The sequence below is a fragment of the Gracilinanus agilis genome, chromosome 5 (genome assembly GCF_016433145.1).
Source record: "Gracilinanus agilis isolate LMUSP501 chromosome 5, AgileGrace, whole genome shotgun sequence".
Taxonomy (NCBI): Eukaryota; Metazoa; Chordata; class Mammalia; order Didelphimorphia; family Didelphidae; genus Gracilinanus; species Gracilinanus agilis.
Window position 1 is genome coordinate 97575911 of NC_058134.1, and position 14473 is coordinate 97590383.

At 37.1% G+C, this 14473-nt stretch overlaps 1 protein-coding gene across 1 annotated transcript; it reads right to left on the minus strand.

Annotated features, from left to right (window-relative positions):
• Positions 1-13844: 13844 nt before the first annotated feature.
• On the minus strand, positions 13845-14373 carry LOC123249067 (eukaryotic translation initiation factor 1-like). The gene has a single exon (XM_044678039.1). It carries the CDS (start codon positions 14371-14373, stop codon positions 14032-14034), a length of 342 nt encoding a protein of 113 aa, XP_044533974.1. The 3' UTR covers positions 13845-14031.
• Positions 14374-14473: the final 100 nt, after the last annotated feature.

The following is a 14473-nucleotide window of genomic DNA, read 5'->3' on the forward strand; positions in this document are numbered from 1 at the left end:
ACTCAATGAAGAGAGAGAGAGTTGTAGATCTAAAAATCTCTAGAGGAGTAAGCTGGGAGATAGGGACATGATGGAGCTTGCCAGCCTCTCACTTTTTTCTTCTGTCTTTGTATCTCCAGCTCCTAGCACAGTCCCTGGAGGCTCTTAATAAATGGCTATTAATTGGCTATCAACAAAGTTAGTGTGAGGTATCCTTAGAGCAGGCTGCTACATCTCTTCTGGACATAAGATGGAACTCAAATCTTCAATAAGACAGCAGAGCAAATCAAGGTTGTTTTCCCCACCTCTAAAATGATGGCCAGTAATGTTCCACTGTCTCCCTTATCTTGAAGCCTAGACTAGGGGATAGAATGAAAGTTACTATAATCATATTTGGCTCTGCTCCACTCTATTAGTTCTTCTTTTATTTCCCATGGATTTAGACCATAGCATGGAGGAGTTTTATTGCACAAGGGGTTAAAACAAAAAGGAAAAGAAGTCATCTCTCTTTCACTGGAACATTTTATTAACTATTTCCCCGTTCTTGCCCTTTTTCATTCCTTGACCGTCTGTGCTAACAGAGTAATTCTTTGAGCATGAACTACTGAGGTTCATATAATAAAATAGAGAAGGAAGGGAAATTTCTTCTCTTTTATCAGGAATAATGGAATGGGGAGTGGGTGTTTTGAGGAAAGGAGAGTAGAAGACTTTCCCTAGTTCACCAAACTGATAGCTCACAGGATTCATTAGGAGTTCACAATCCTTAGGTAACTCCAGGGACCATGGAGTCTTCTTTCTACGTGATCTTCCTACTTGGCACCCCTTTTCTCTTGGTTGTCCCTTTCTCTTGGCTCCTATTCCTTTTTATCTTATCCCTTCAGACCTCCAAATAATAATAAGAAGCCACAAGCACAGAAGGCAATCCTTTTATTCTGTCTTTCATAGAGAAGATAAAATCTCATTTTGAGACATTCTCATTTCCAGTTAAAGTTTCCTCCAGAATCTGTTGAGTGTAGCTCCTAGTTTAGAACCTTCCTGGGACCAGAGAGACTCGAAAGGTGACAGTTAAGGCTGAGACAAAATCCCCATGTGGTTACATATGAAAGTAGCATAATTTATTTAACCATTCCTTTGTTGTACATTTAAATTGCTTCCAGTCCCCAATGAAACTGTGTTGTTTTGGATTTTCAGTTACATAGAATTATTTCTGCAGGTGATACACCAGATGGGAAGTTTTGGTTTGGCCCAAGGTGGGAAACAATACCATCAATAGCAACAAACACAAACAACCTGATTTCTTCTTCTGGTCCATTTGGAGGTAGGAGAGAGAAAAGCAGGGAATCCTTTGATCTTTGGGAAGATGTGAAACATGTCTTCTGTTTGGCTCAGGTTTTGTTCTCTCTACCTATATGAAAACTGCTTTTCTTGGTCTTGAAAACTTGAAACACAGAAAGCCTTATGTTTAGGAAATTAGTCTCCAGAGGCTGAGAGATGGTAGGGAATGCAGGTGGTACTTTCTTTTTAGAATTACCCATTCTATCTCTCTTCTTCCCACCCTCTGACTCAAGAGGTTGTCTAGAGGGGATTATAGGCTTGGAGAGATTGTGTAGGTGACAGAGAATCAGAATGAAATTGTAAATTTTGCTATAATTATACATCTCTCTCTCTCTCTCTCTCTCTCTCTCTCTCTGATGAGACAAGAAGTGCAAATGCCCTACTTACAAAAAAAAATGGATTCAGAGGGTCAGAGTAAATAGGAGACAGCAATTTTATTATCCTTTTCATGAAAAAGGTCAAATACTCTAATGGTAAGTGCCAAAGAATTAAGCAAAGATCTCCAATATATATAGGAATTTTTCACTGCAAATCTTCTCCCACTTCCTCCCTTTCCCGTCATAGCTCCGTTTGGGAAAGCTGGGAAGTTTTCCAACTTAGAACAGAAAAATTACATTCCACATTCCTTTAAGCCCTTGAATTGGAGCTCTTTGTTCCTTGTTATCAATCTCTCTTTCCAGGTTCATCTCAGGGACTTTTAGATAAAACAGACACCAATAGCAACAAACTTGCCTTCACATCCCCTTTCATAATCAGGATAAAATTGGGGGTTAAACTGTTCTTGATGAAATGGGGTACAAGCTGAATACTCACTCTGAGAATAACACACTCAATTCTATCTCACTCATATGTACATATTAATATAAATAAAACTTACTATAGCTGTTGTTTTTGTTGCAAACTTCATTAAGCCATTTTCCAAATGTTAAAAAAAAATCTCCTCTGTTTTTTTGAAGTCAGAGTACTTGGGTGGTGGTATAAGTGTGAGTTCTATTATTTTCAGTTAAGGCCCAAGTTTCAGTAAAACAGAGGAGGTGGGACCTAGCAGTGAGAGGTTTTAGGGCAAGCCTGGGTTCTGGGATAGGATGGAGGTATAGGGAGTCCTCCAGGTTGGAATCCAGCATGGAGCCACATTCATTGGGGAGGGAAAGGGCCTATAGTAGAGCCGAGCAGTAGAGAATCCCCAATGTTTTCTGAATAGCTCAGGATTGGACACATTAACCCAAGGCTTTTCTGGGCTTTGCTGGTAGGGGTAGAAGCATCTCTGGGTTCTGCCAGTTCTCTCTTGCTTGACTTAGGCCTTGCCCTTGGCTGGTGGTTCCAGGCCTGATGGGCTAAGGCCTACATGTGATGGAGTTGGAGAAGGTATTAATAACTTGTGACTCCACCATTTATACAGGCAGAAAAGTAGGAGATTATGAATGACTCCTTCTAGGACTCTTCTAGGGTGCTGAGGAGAGTTATAACCTAACCTGGAGGTGTCGAGGCAAAGTTCTGTAGCACAGCAGACCACTGGGGTGCCATTATCCTCAGATGAAGTGCTTAATATATTTTTTTTTCTTGTGGGTAGTGATTACTAAGGTGAATCCTTGGTCAAGTTGATAAGAATCCCCCAGGCAATTTAATGAAATCATAGGGAGTGAAGTACATTCCCAAAGAGGCCAGCATGTACTCTAGCATCAGGGAACTCTTCCTATTTGTTCTGAGAATCCAAGTGGAAGAATTTTTGTCAGAAGAACTGACTTTACCCTGTGATATATCAAAGTGAGCAAGGATTCTGCTCAAGCCCACTTGGCCCAACTAATCTACATGAACTTTTAATGTTAACATCATTATATGGGATAAGATAGATGCCACCTTGACTGATAGGGATGGCATTTGAGAATTCGGAATGTTCCCAGGTGCTGTGAGCCAAGGGCAAAAGTCGGTTGGCTCCACCCTATAAATACCCCCTAGGAACAACAAGTGGGGTCTCAGAACTCAGAGCTGAGACTTGAACAATCTTCTCTTGGAGCAAGAACTGGGACAGAGGGAGGTGAAGGCTGGAAAGGGTAGGCCTGAACCTGTAACCTGTACCTGACTGAGAGAGAGCTAGTGATCCATCAACATTATTGGTAGTAGAGCTGAGAGAATATATAGATCATCAATCAAAATCAACACCAATAGCCTTCCCTAATCTCTGTCTTGGCTGTGGCCAGGTCAGGTCAGAGTTAGTGAGAGGGTGAAGACTTCCAGCCTTTACCAGCCTAGCAATCTCCAGCCCTGATCAATGATTCGCTTAGTAGTCAAACAATAGCAATAGGGTTCCCATAATCCTCAAACCTATCACCTTGTTTTCCTTTCCCCATTAAGAGTTAATACAGAGATTTGTTAACAAGCACCTTTCTTGAGCAGTTACTCTATCACAGTCCTTGGGAAGGGGAGATACCAACATTTCCAATAGCCAATCAATAGCCTATTAACAACTAATCCAACCTCAGGTTGGGCCTAGTGAAGTTAACCATTTACCTAATCTCTCTAGGGTCCCAACCTGGGCAATTGTTAGAAGGAAGCAACTGACAGGCTTAACCAACCAAGCCTGTCAGAGAGAAGAGGGATAAGTAACATCCATAGTTGTTGTGAGAGGAGTGTGTGTTCCTCCTTCACTAATTATAGCTGGCTTAGGCTTTGGGCACCTGATCCCTCCTTCATTCATAATATCTCTAAGATCTATATACCATCTATCCTCTAATATCTAGAAGGAAGATATATTAAGAGATATACAAAGATATATCCTCTCTTTCATTTCTTTTTAACATATACCAAAGTGAGCAAAGATACTGCTCAAGCCCTCTTGGCCCACTTTTTCTCCAGACCCAAATGCAAGAAGCTTCTAATGTTCAGTTGACCCCTCTTCCCTTCCTTCTCTTCTCTTATGGAACTTTATTCTATCCATTAACTTGACATTTTAGGATTTCCTTTCACTTTATTCAATTCCCTTCCTTGTTTGCTCAATAAAACACTTTTTGCTTTCTTTCATGCAAGAGATTTCTGTTACCTTGAAAGCAAAAATATATTTCTTCAGCTTTTTCTACCTTCTTTTCTAGGATAGAGACAAACTTATACTTTGGGCATTCATAACTATTATTTGATTCTGGCAGAAACACAATGTATAGTCTTTGCAGATTACAGCAAAATCCTTTTTATTCTTTGTAATTATCTAATAATTAAGAAGAGCAAAATACACTCAGTGGGATGGTTCCTCTCTGCTTGGCCATCTTCTTTGAACTCCTCTGCTATGCCTCAGAAATTTCTTCATTTTAAAAGATGACCAGACTTAGAACTCACATCTGGGAAGTACCTTCTGGTCCTGGAGCCTCTTTCTCTAATTGGATGGTTCATCTCAGAATGCCCATTTAAGGAGGATGTCCAGTCACCATCTCTTAATTTCCCATCAGGCTTCCTATCATGACTCAGCACTGGATACCTTCTTCCCACCCCAGCCCCTAACCTTCCTTTTAAGTACTATCTTCCTCATTAGAATGTAAGCTCCCTGAGGGTAGGGACTATCTTTTTTGCTTGTATTTGTACTCCCAGCACACAGTGCCTGGCAAATAATAAACACTTAAATTCTTTTTGACTGACTAAAACAAAGAGGAATGCTTTGGATCCAGATATATAGAGGAAGTCTAGAATCTAAAGAGAGAATTTTCTTGTACTCATTGGCTTTTTTTTAAACCCTTGCCTTCTGTCTTAGTACTGATACTAAGTATTGATGGCAGAAGGATGACAACTAGGAAGTGTATGAGGCTAGATTTGAACCCAGGACTTCCTGTTCCCCAGCCTGGCTCTCAATCCACATAATCACCTACTTATCCTATTCCTTGGCTCTTTATACTCTCATTGCAGAGCTCAGGGGAAAACTTTCAAGCTTATGTTTTGTCTCAAGTCTAAAATCTCCACAAATTAGGGAGTATAGAGGTGCTCAACATGAAATTTCAAGTCAGGTTTTGAATAGCTTTATTTCCTTCATACAAAAAATGCTTTAATCCAGAGACTCCCAAGTGAAGAGTGACAGAAAAATGGAGTGATATATGCTAGTTACTATTATATTTTCCCAGGAGAATTGAGGCTGATGTTTTTTACATCAGGACATGAAACAGACAACAGAACTTGATAGACAGACATTTTATATTTCAACTTGCTCTGTGCTGTTCATATTCCAACTCCCACTTTAACTGTCTGTCGGGTCCCCAAAGGGCAGGTAATTTTGTCTCTAGCTATAGGTCCTTAGGGGTAACCTTAAGGGGACAGGGGCATCTTTCAGTTGATTTTACAAGAGTCAATCCTTTATAATTTTAAAGCCTTGGAACTCTGCAACTAACAAAATCCAAATTGTGTCCAAGAGACCATAATCTCATTAAACTTTGACCCAATGATCCATGAGCTTGTCATTTAAAATTTCCCTAAAATCACACAAGTACCTTGATGGTGAAAGTCTGATCAACCTCTAATTGTGGAGGAAATTACTACCTGGACATAGTGTGGGGTGGGGTGAGTAGAAATGGGATAAACCTAAGGCTTTTTCATCATTAGACTGGCTTCTAATTTTCATCACTATTCTTACTCCTATTTTTTCCTCTTGTACCCTTAATTTCAGCAATGTTTAACATACTCCAGAAAAACTTTTGGGTCTAAGATTGTGTTTTCCTTCTTTTGCCTAACACTCCCTACCTCCAATAGCTTTGCCCTTTTGCCAGCTCTCTGACTTCAATGTCCTGTTCTTAAAAATCAAAAGCTCATTCATCCAAGGAGGTATTTGTTTTTTTAAAATTCTTTTTATATCTTTCAATATTTCCCTATTGTATGTAAATATCCCCTCTCTCCCTCCTGCCTATTCTCCCTCATTGAGAAAACAAGCAATTTGATTTTGAGATGGTTATGTAAAACAGATTTTTATATAAGCCATGTTACAAAGAAAATACAAATAAACAACTAAAATGAAGTAAAAAAAATATGCTTCTCTCTGCCTTTCCTCAGTTCCTGGAGATGATAGCATTTTTCATCATAGGTCCTTTGGAATTGTCTTGGATCATCTTTTAGATCAGAGTAGCTAAGCCTTCCACAGTTGATCATCCTCATAATGTTGCTGTTACTGTGTACTGTCTTGATAAAATTTAATAAAGATAAATGGGGATGAAGAATTCCAAGCTTTATCATTTCATTAGTAGGGTGCAAACCTATTAATAAAGTGAATCAAATGGCTACTTCAATTAAGCCAATTTTCCAGAAGAGAAGTTAGAACTCCTTTTTTATAAGCTTAGAACAAAGAACAGAACTGAATAGGTGAGGAAAATGATGCAATTGGTTAAAGGGTTGGTAGCATTAGGGGGAGAGGACACCATGATTGGTTGGAATTTGGGAACTAGAGGCTAGCAACAACTTTCTTCTTCTCTACTGTGACTAAGAAATGTTTACTGTTTGAATCTACCTGCAAGGTTAGAGACAGTGAAACCAAACTTAGGACAAAAAAGAGGACATCCTTGAAGAGCAGCTTGGTGGTATAAAGATTCTAGCCCAGACTCCCTTTTTGCCACCTACATCCCTCAAGGATTATTGTTTTCTCTAGGGCAAGAATTTAAAAGATGATTAGCAGAAGAACTAGACTTCTAAACTTAGCTCATAAGCAAAGAGACAAAGAAATGTGACTTGAGTAATCATATAAAATGGGTCAGTAATACAGAATAGGATCAATTTAATTTTTTTTCAGTACAATGTTTCCCTGGTTCTGCATACTTTACTTCATATGAATTCATATAAGCCTTCCTAGGTATTTTTGAAACCATCCTGCTCCTCATTTTTTATAAAACAATAGTGTTCCATCACAATCATATACTACAACTTGTTCAGCCATTCCCAAGTTGATGGGCATTCCCTCCATATCCAATTCTTTGCCATGACAAAAAGAGCTGCTACAAATATTTTTGTACAAAGAGGTCATTTTCCCTTTTATTTGATCTCTTGGGAATACAGACCTAATAGTGGTATTACTGGGTCAAATGATGCCTAGTTTTATAGTTTTGGGGGTATAGTTGCAAATTGTCCTCTAGAATTGTTCGATCAGTTCACAGTTCTGCCAACAGAGCATCAGTGCCCCAATTTTTCCACATCCTCTCCAGCATTTGTCATTTTCCATTTCTATCAATCTGATAGATGTGGGGTGGTACCAAAGAGTTGTTTTCATTTGCATTTCTCTAATTAATAGTCATTTAGAGCATTTTTTTTCACGTGACTACTGATGGCTTTGATTTCTTCTGAAAAGTGGCCATTCAAATCTTTTGACCATTTATCAACTAGGGAATGATTCTTATTTTATGAATTGGCTCAGTTCCATATACATTTGAGAAATGACACCTTTGTCAGAGAAAATTGCTATAATCCTCCCCCATTTGCTATTTTCCTTCTAATTATGGCAGCATTAGTTTTATTTATGCAAAAGCTTTTTTATTTCATGTAATTGAAATAATCTATTTTAAATCCTGCAATCCTCTCTATCTCTTATTTGGTTATAAACTCTTCCCTTATCTATAGAACTTAATTTTCAAAAAATTTTCCATGCTTCCCTAATTCACTTATGATAGTACCTTTTATGCCTAAATGATTTATCCATTTTGACCTTATCTTGGTATACATTGAAAGATATTGGTCTGTGCCTAGTTTTTGCTAAACTACTTTCCAGTTTTCCCAGCAATTTTTGTCAAATAGTGTTTTCTTATCCCCAAAGTTTGGATTTTTGTCTTTATTAAACATTAGATCACTATAGTCATTTATTACTGTGTATTGTGTACCTAATTTACTGATCCACTTTATTTCTTAGCTAGTGACAGATTGTTCTGGTGATTGCTACTTTGCAATATAGTCTGAAATCTGACACGGCTAGTCTGTCTTCTTGTGTTTTTTCTTTTCTTTTCATTAATTCCTTCAATATTCTTGACTTTTTTATTTTTCCAGATTAAATTTGTTATTTTTTCCAGATCTATAAAATAATTCTCTGGTAGTTTGATTTGTATAGTAATGAAAAAGTAAATTAACTTACATTTTTCATTTTTCTTATATTGGTTTGGTCTATTCATGCGCAATTAATATTTCTCCAATTTTTTAGTTCTGTCTCTGTGTGAAAAGTGTTTTGTAATTATTTTCATATAGTCCCTGAGTTTTTCTTGGCAGGTAGACTCCCAAGCATCTTGTATTATCTGCAGTTATTTTAAATGGAATTTCTATTTTTACCCTTTATTGTTGGGTTTTTGTTGACAGTATGTAGAAAAATGTATTATGTTTGTTTATTTTGTATCATGCAACTTTGTTAAAGTTTGTGAAGAATGAATCAAACTCTCTTTATCTATCAATCAGCAACTTTTAAGTTAATCAATCAAAAATTTAAGTACCCCTACTTAGCATCTTACCAGTCACTAAGTATGAGAGTTCACAAGTCACTTGCTAGAGTGGGTGACAACTCCAGAGGCCACTGCCTACTCCCTGGGCAGTGCTAGGAAAATGGAAAGACTGCAATTGGTTCCCGTAAAGTGGGGGAGCAACAGGAAGTAACACAGAGAAAATTGCTTTAAAAAGGCCAGCCTGAGGACTGATGCATTCTCTCTGTGTTGGTGAGCTGGACTGGAGGAGGAGACTCTTTCCCTGGATCCTGTGTTGGCTTACAGTGGTAAGTGAAATGATTGCTTCCTTGGTTCTTTGGTGAGGAGACTTTCACTGTATGTTGGGACTTAGGTGGACACTCTCTTCAGTGTGAGTTATGGTAATATTCTTGGTGATCTTAGCCTTGTGTGCACTGAAGGTTCTCCTTGAGTTTTTCAGCGTCTCCTGATTCTTTGGATTTCAATTTCCTAATTAGGACTTTGGATTCCAGTGAGATTCGCTTCTGAATTCACATTTGTGGTCAGGAGACATTAGGATTAAACTTAGGGTATTTGTAGCTAGGCAGTACTTTCTGTCTCTTTATCTACATTTTTCCACTTCCACTCTTTTCACTTCTTTGTAAATAAAGCTGCTAAAAGTCATTTTGACTTAAACTATAATATTTTTAAATTGGTGACCACAATATTACTTTAGAATTCTCATATTTAGCATAAAACCTAAATTTAAATTCTTACAAGTGAATTGTTTCAACTAGTTTTTCCATTGATTCTCTAGTATTCTCTTACTATACTATTATATCATCTGCAAAGAGTGATAGTTTTGTTTCCTTATTGTTTATTTTTATTCCTTCAACTTTTTTGGTCTTATTACTAAAGCTGGCATTTCTAGTACAATATTGAATAATAGTGGTGATAATGGACATCCTTGTTTCACTCCTGATCTTATTGGGAAGGATTCAAGTTTATAGTTGTTACTTGTTGCTCTTGGTTTTAGATGGATATTAATCACTTTAAGAAAGGGTCCATTGATTCTTATCCTTTCTAGTGTTCTTAATAGGAATGGGTGTTGTATTTTGTCAGACTTTTTCTGCTTCTTTTGATATAGTCATATTTTTATTTGATTTTTGTTGTTTTTGTTATTGATATGGTCAATCATGCTGATAGTTTTCCTGACACTGAACCTTAAATTCCCAGCAGAAATCCCATGTGGTCAGAGAATATGATCTTTGTGATATATTGCTGTAAATTCCTTGTTAGTATTTTATTAAAAATTTTTGCATTGATATTAATTAAGAAAAATAGTCTACCATTTTCTTTCTCCATTTTTTCTCCCTGGTTTAGTTATCAAAATGATATTTGTGTCATAAAAGACACTTGGTAGAAGTCCGTTACCTATTTTTAAAAATAGTTTATATGGTACTGGGATTCAGTATTCCTTAAATGTTTGGTGGGATTCACTTGTAAATCCATCTGATCCTGGGGATTTTTTCTTAGGGAGCTCATTGATGGCTTGTTCATTTTTTTTTTCTAAGATAGAGTTATTTAAGTATTCTATTTCAATTTCCTTTACTCTGGATGGCATACAGTTTTAGAAATATTCATCCTTTTCATTGAGATTGTCAGTTTTAACTGGCATATAATTGGGCAAAATAACTCCTAATAATTGCTCTGATTTCATCTTTGTTGGGGATACATCCATTCTTTTCATTTTAGATATCATTTAGATAGATTCTTCTTAAAAATAAAATTAGCCATTGGTTTATCTATTTTATTGTTTTTTTTGTAAACCAGCCCCTAGTTTTATCTATTAGTTCAATAAATTCTTTTTACTTCTAATTTTTTTTAATTTTAAACCCTTAACTTCTGTGTATTGACCTATAGGTGGAAGATTGGCAAGGGTAGGCAATGGGGGTCAAGTGACTTGCCCAGGGTCACACAGCTGGGAAGTGTCTGAGGCTGGATTTGAACCTAGGACCTCCTGTCTCTAGGCCTGGCTCTCAATCCACTGAGCTACCCAGCTGCCCCTACTTCTAATTTTTTTAATCCCCTTTTTTTTTTTTAGGATTTTCATTTTGACATTTAATTGGGTCTTTGAAATTTGTTTTTTTTTCTCCTAAAGTCCCCTAAGTAATTTACTTCACAGACCTCTAAATACTCTTTGGCTGCATTCCACAAATTCTGGAATATTGTTTCTGTATTGTCATTCTTTAATGAAATTATTGATTGTTTCTGTGATGTGTTCTTTGACCCATTCTTAAATTTTTTGTTACCCATGAACTCTTAATCTGTGCTTCCATGGCCCTTTATTAAATGTAATTTTATTGCATTTTAGTCTAAAAAAGAGTACATTTAATATTTCTGCTTTTATACACTTGGTTGTGAAGTTTTAATGTTCTAATATGTAGCTATTTTTTTGTGAAGGTGACATGTATAGTTCTTCCTATTCCCATTTGGTTTTCTCCAGAGATGTATCTTGTCTAACTTTTCTAAGATTCTATTCATTTCCTTGGCATCCTTCTTGTTTATTTTATGGTTAGATTTATTTAACTCTGAGAGGGGAAAGTTGAAGTTCCTTAGTAGTATAGTTTTAATGTCTATTTCTTCCTGAAATTCATTTAATTTTTCCTTTAGGAATCTTGATGCTTTGCCATTTGGTGCATATATGTATATATGTGCTTAATATTGATATTATTTCATTGTCCATTGTCCCATTTAGCAAGATGTAGTTTTCTTCCTTATTTGTTTTAGGCATTAGGTCTGCTTTTGTTTCTGCTCCAGACCCTTATTTTAATCCTGTTGGTACCATTCTGTTTCAAGAGTGTTTCTCATAAACTATGTATCAATGAATTCTGGTTTTTAATCCATTCTGTTTCTCTTTTATGGGTGAGTGCATCTCATTCACATTCACAGTTACGATTGCTAACTGTATATTTCCCTCCATCCTATTTTATGTTTGTTTTTTCCCTATCTCTCTTTGTATTTTCTAAAGTATGCTTTGCTCCTGACCACTTCCTTCTTTTACCTGCTCTCCTTTTTATAAGTCTCCCTTTTGGATAAGATAGATTTCAATGAGCAGTTAAGCATAAATATATGTAGTATATATTTATACATATATATAAAACACATGTTTTATATATGTATACATATATTTATATATATTTATACATGTGTAAAACTCTCTTTCAACCAGTTTTAATGTGAGTGAAGTTGAAGTATTGTCCCATATTTCTCCTCCACTGTAAGAGCTCTTCCTTGTGTGCTTCTTAAGTGAGACAAATTTTGCCATTCTTTCTTTCTATGCCCCCTTTTCCAAGAACATTCCTCTTTCTGGCCTATCCATTAAAAAACCCCAACACATTATTTAAAAATAATCATCTTCTTTTTGCACTCTCTATATAGAATCTTTTTTGACTTGACTAATAATGATGAAGGTCTTAGAAGATACATGCATCATCTTCCCACAAGAAAAAGTAAACAATTTAACCTTAATCAGTCCTTTATGACTTCTCTTTCAAATTTACTTTATTATGTTTCTCTTGAGTCTTGTATTCAAAAGTTAAATTCTCTATTCAACTCTGATCTTTTTATTAGGAATGTTTGAACTGCCTTTATTTCATTTAATATCCATTTCTTCCTCTGAAGGATTATATTCCATTTTCTAGGTAGATTATTCTTGGTTGTTATCCCAATTTTTTTACTTTCTAGAATATATTATAAGTAACCTACTCCTCTAATGTGGTAGCTACTCAATCTTATATTATCCTAACTGTAGCTCCATGATATTTGAATGGTTTTTTTTCTGACTGTATGAAATATTTTCTCTCTAACTTGGGGTCTCCAGAATTTGGTTATAGTATTCCCGAGAATTTTCATTTGGGAATCTCTTTCAGGAGGTGATTAGTGGATTCTTTAAGTTTCTTTTTTATTCTCTGGTTCTAGGATATTGGGATAATTTTCCTTGGTAATTTCTTGAAATATGATATCCAGACTCTTGGATCTTGGCTTTTAGGCAATTCAATCATTCTTTAATATTTCTCCTTGATCTAATTTCTAGGTCATTTGTTTTTCCAACAAGATATTTTACATTTTCTTTTATTTTTTCATTCCCCTGACTTTGTTTTATTGTTTTCAATGTCCCCCTTTTGTTCAATTCTTCTTTTTAAAGAGTTCTTTTCTCTAGTGGATTTTTATGCCTCGTTTACCATTTGGCCTAGTCTGTTTTTTAAAGTGCTGTTTTCTTCAGTACTCTTTTTTTTCCCCTGAAAACCAGTTTTATTTAAATAAGAACTTAAATACATTACATAACATTTAAACTAATAAAAAAAAAACAAAAACAAACCAGTCTGTTAACTTCACATGGCATTGGGCAGCTGTTGCTATTAAGAGGCAAGCTGGGGGGGGGGCAGCTGGGTAGCTCAGTGGAGTGAGAGTCAGGCCTAGAGACAGGAGGTCCTAGGTTCAAACCCGGCCTCAGCCACTTCCCAGCTGTGTGACCCTGGGCAAGTCACTCGATCCCCATTGCCCACCCTTACCAATCTTCCACCTATGAGACAATACACCGAAGTACAAGGGTTTAAAAAAAAAAAAAAAGAGGCAAGCTCCGCAGTTACTATACTGACTGTTTCGATACATTAGTTCAAAATTTGTTCCCTTGTCAAAAGTTTAATTCAGGTAAAGTTGGCCTCACAGTATGGTGTTCTCTCCACTTGTGCACCCCCCAGAAGCAGGGCACTACTACTAAAAATCTGGTCAAACTTTAGACCTTGGTGTGATGTAAGAAAGAAAATGTCCTGCCATTGCCCCAAAATGAAACCCTTCCCTGGATCAGGTGGTGCAAATCACCAGGGGAATCCCTGTTTGCTACCAAAGGCTACCTTTATCTTGATGGTACAACTGGGTATTGGTGGCTTTACTCTTCTGAGCATCATTAAAGGTAGCTCAGAGGGTCAGTTTTCTTAAACGGACAGGGAGCTCTGCAGAGGGAGCACCCAAGGAGCCTCTGGACAGACATGGTCTCAGATGCTACTAGGGTTTTGGACTTGACTGAAACATCAGATTATTTGAGTTTCAGGCTGAGCACTGACAGGCTTTACCTCTTTTTAAATGAGGGACGGCAAGACTAGACGGCATGGCTCTTTTCAGTTTATTACATGAATGAGTTACACTAGTCCAAGTTAAACAATGGACCCCAAATGGTTACATTATACAAGCTGTGAGGTTTTTAAACTTGTGACAAGGGACAGAAGGGAATTTTTCTACTCATTGCAAGGAAATCCTCACTTAAGCTTCAGTGAGCCACAAGCACTTAAAACCCATGAACCTTCAGCTGGTCGTCCTTAGCCAGTCCAATTTCGACGAGGAACTGGCATATGTTCTTGCGCTGGTAACCCTGTAGCTGAATTACTTCTCCATATTCTGGATGCTCAATTACAGTACCATTGCAGGCAAATTTCTTCTTGAATACCTTCACTAGTTTCTTTTTATCGTAATCATCAGCGATCCCCTGGACAGTAGTGAGGGTCTTCCTCCCGTTTCTCTGTTGAATTCTTATATGGATATAATCCTCAGTCCCAGCAGGAAGCAGGTCATCACCCTTACTTGCATCAGCAAAGGGGTCGAAAGAGTGGAGGTTCTGGATAGCGGACATACGTGAAGATTCCTTTTCCTCAGTGGAAACTGGCCTGCGGAAGGCGGTGGCGGGAGAAGGCGGGCGGGGCGGGGGGGGGGGGGGACGGAGCATTGGGAAG

Excerpts from the sequence above, each read along its gene's own strand:
- LOC123249067 (XM_044678039.1), bottom strand. The coding sequence starts at position 14,373 with ATGTCCGCTATCCAGAACCTCCACTCTTTCGACCCCTTTGCTGATGCA.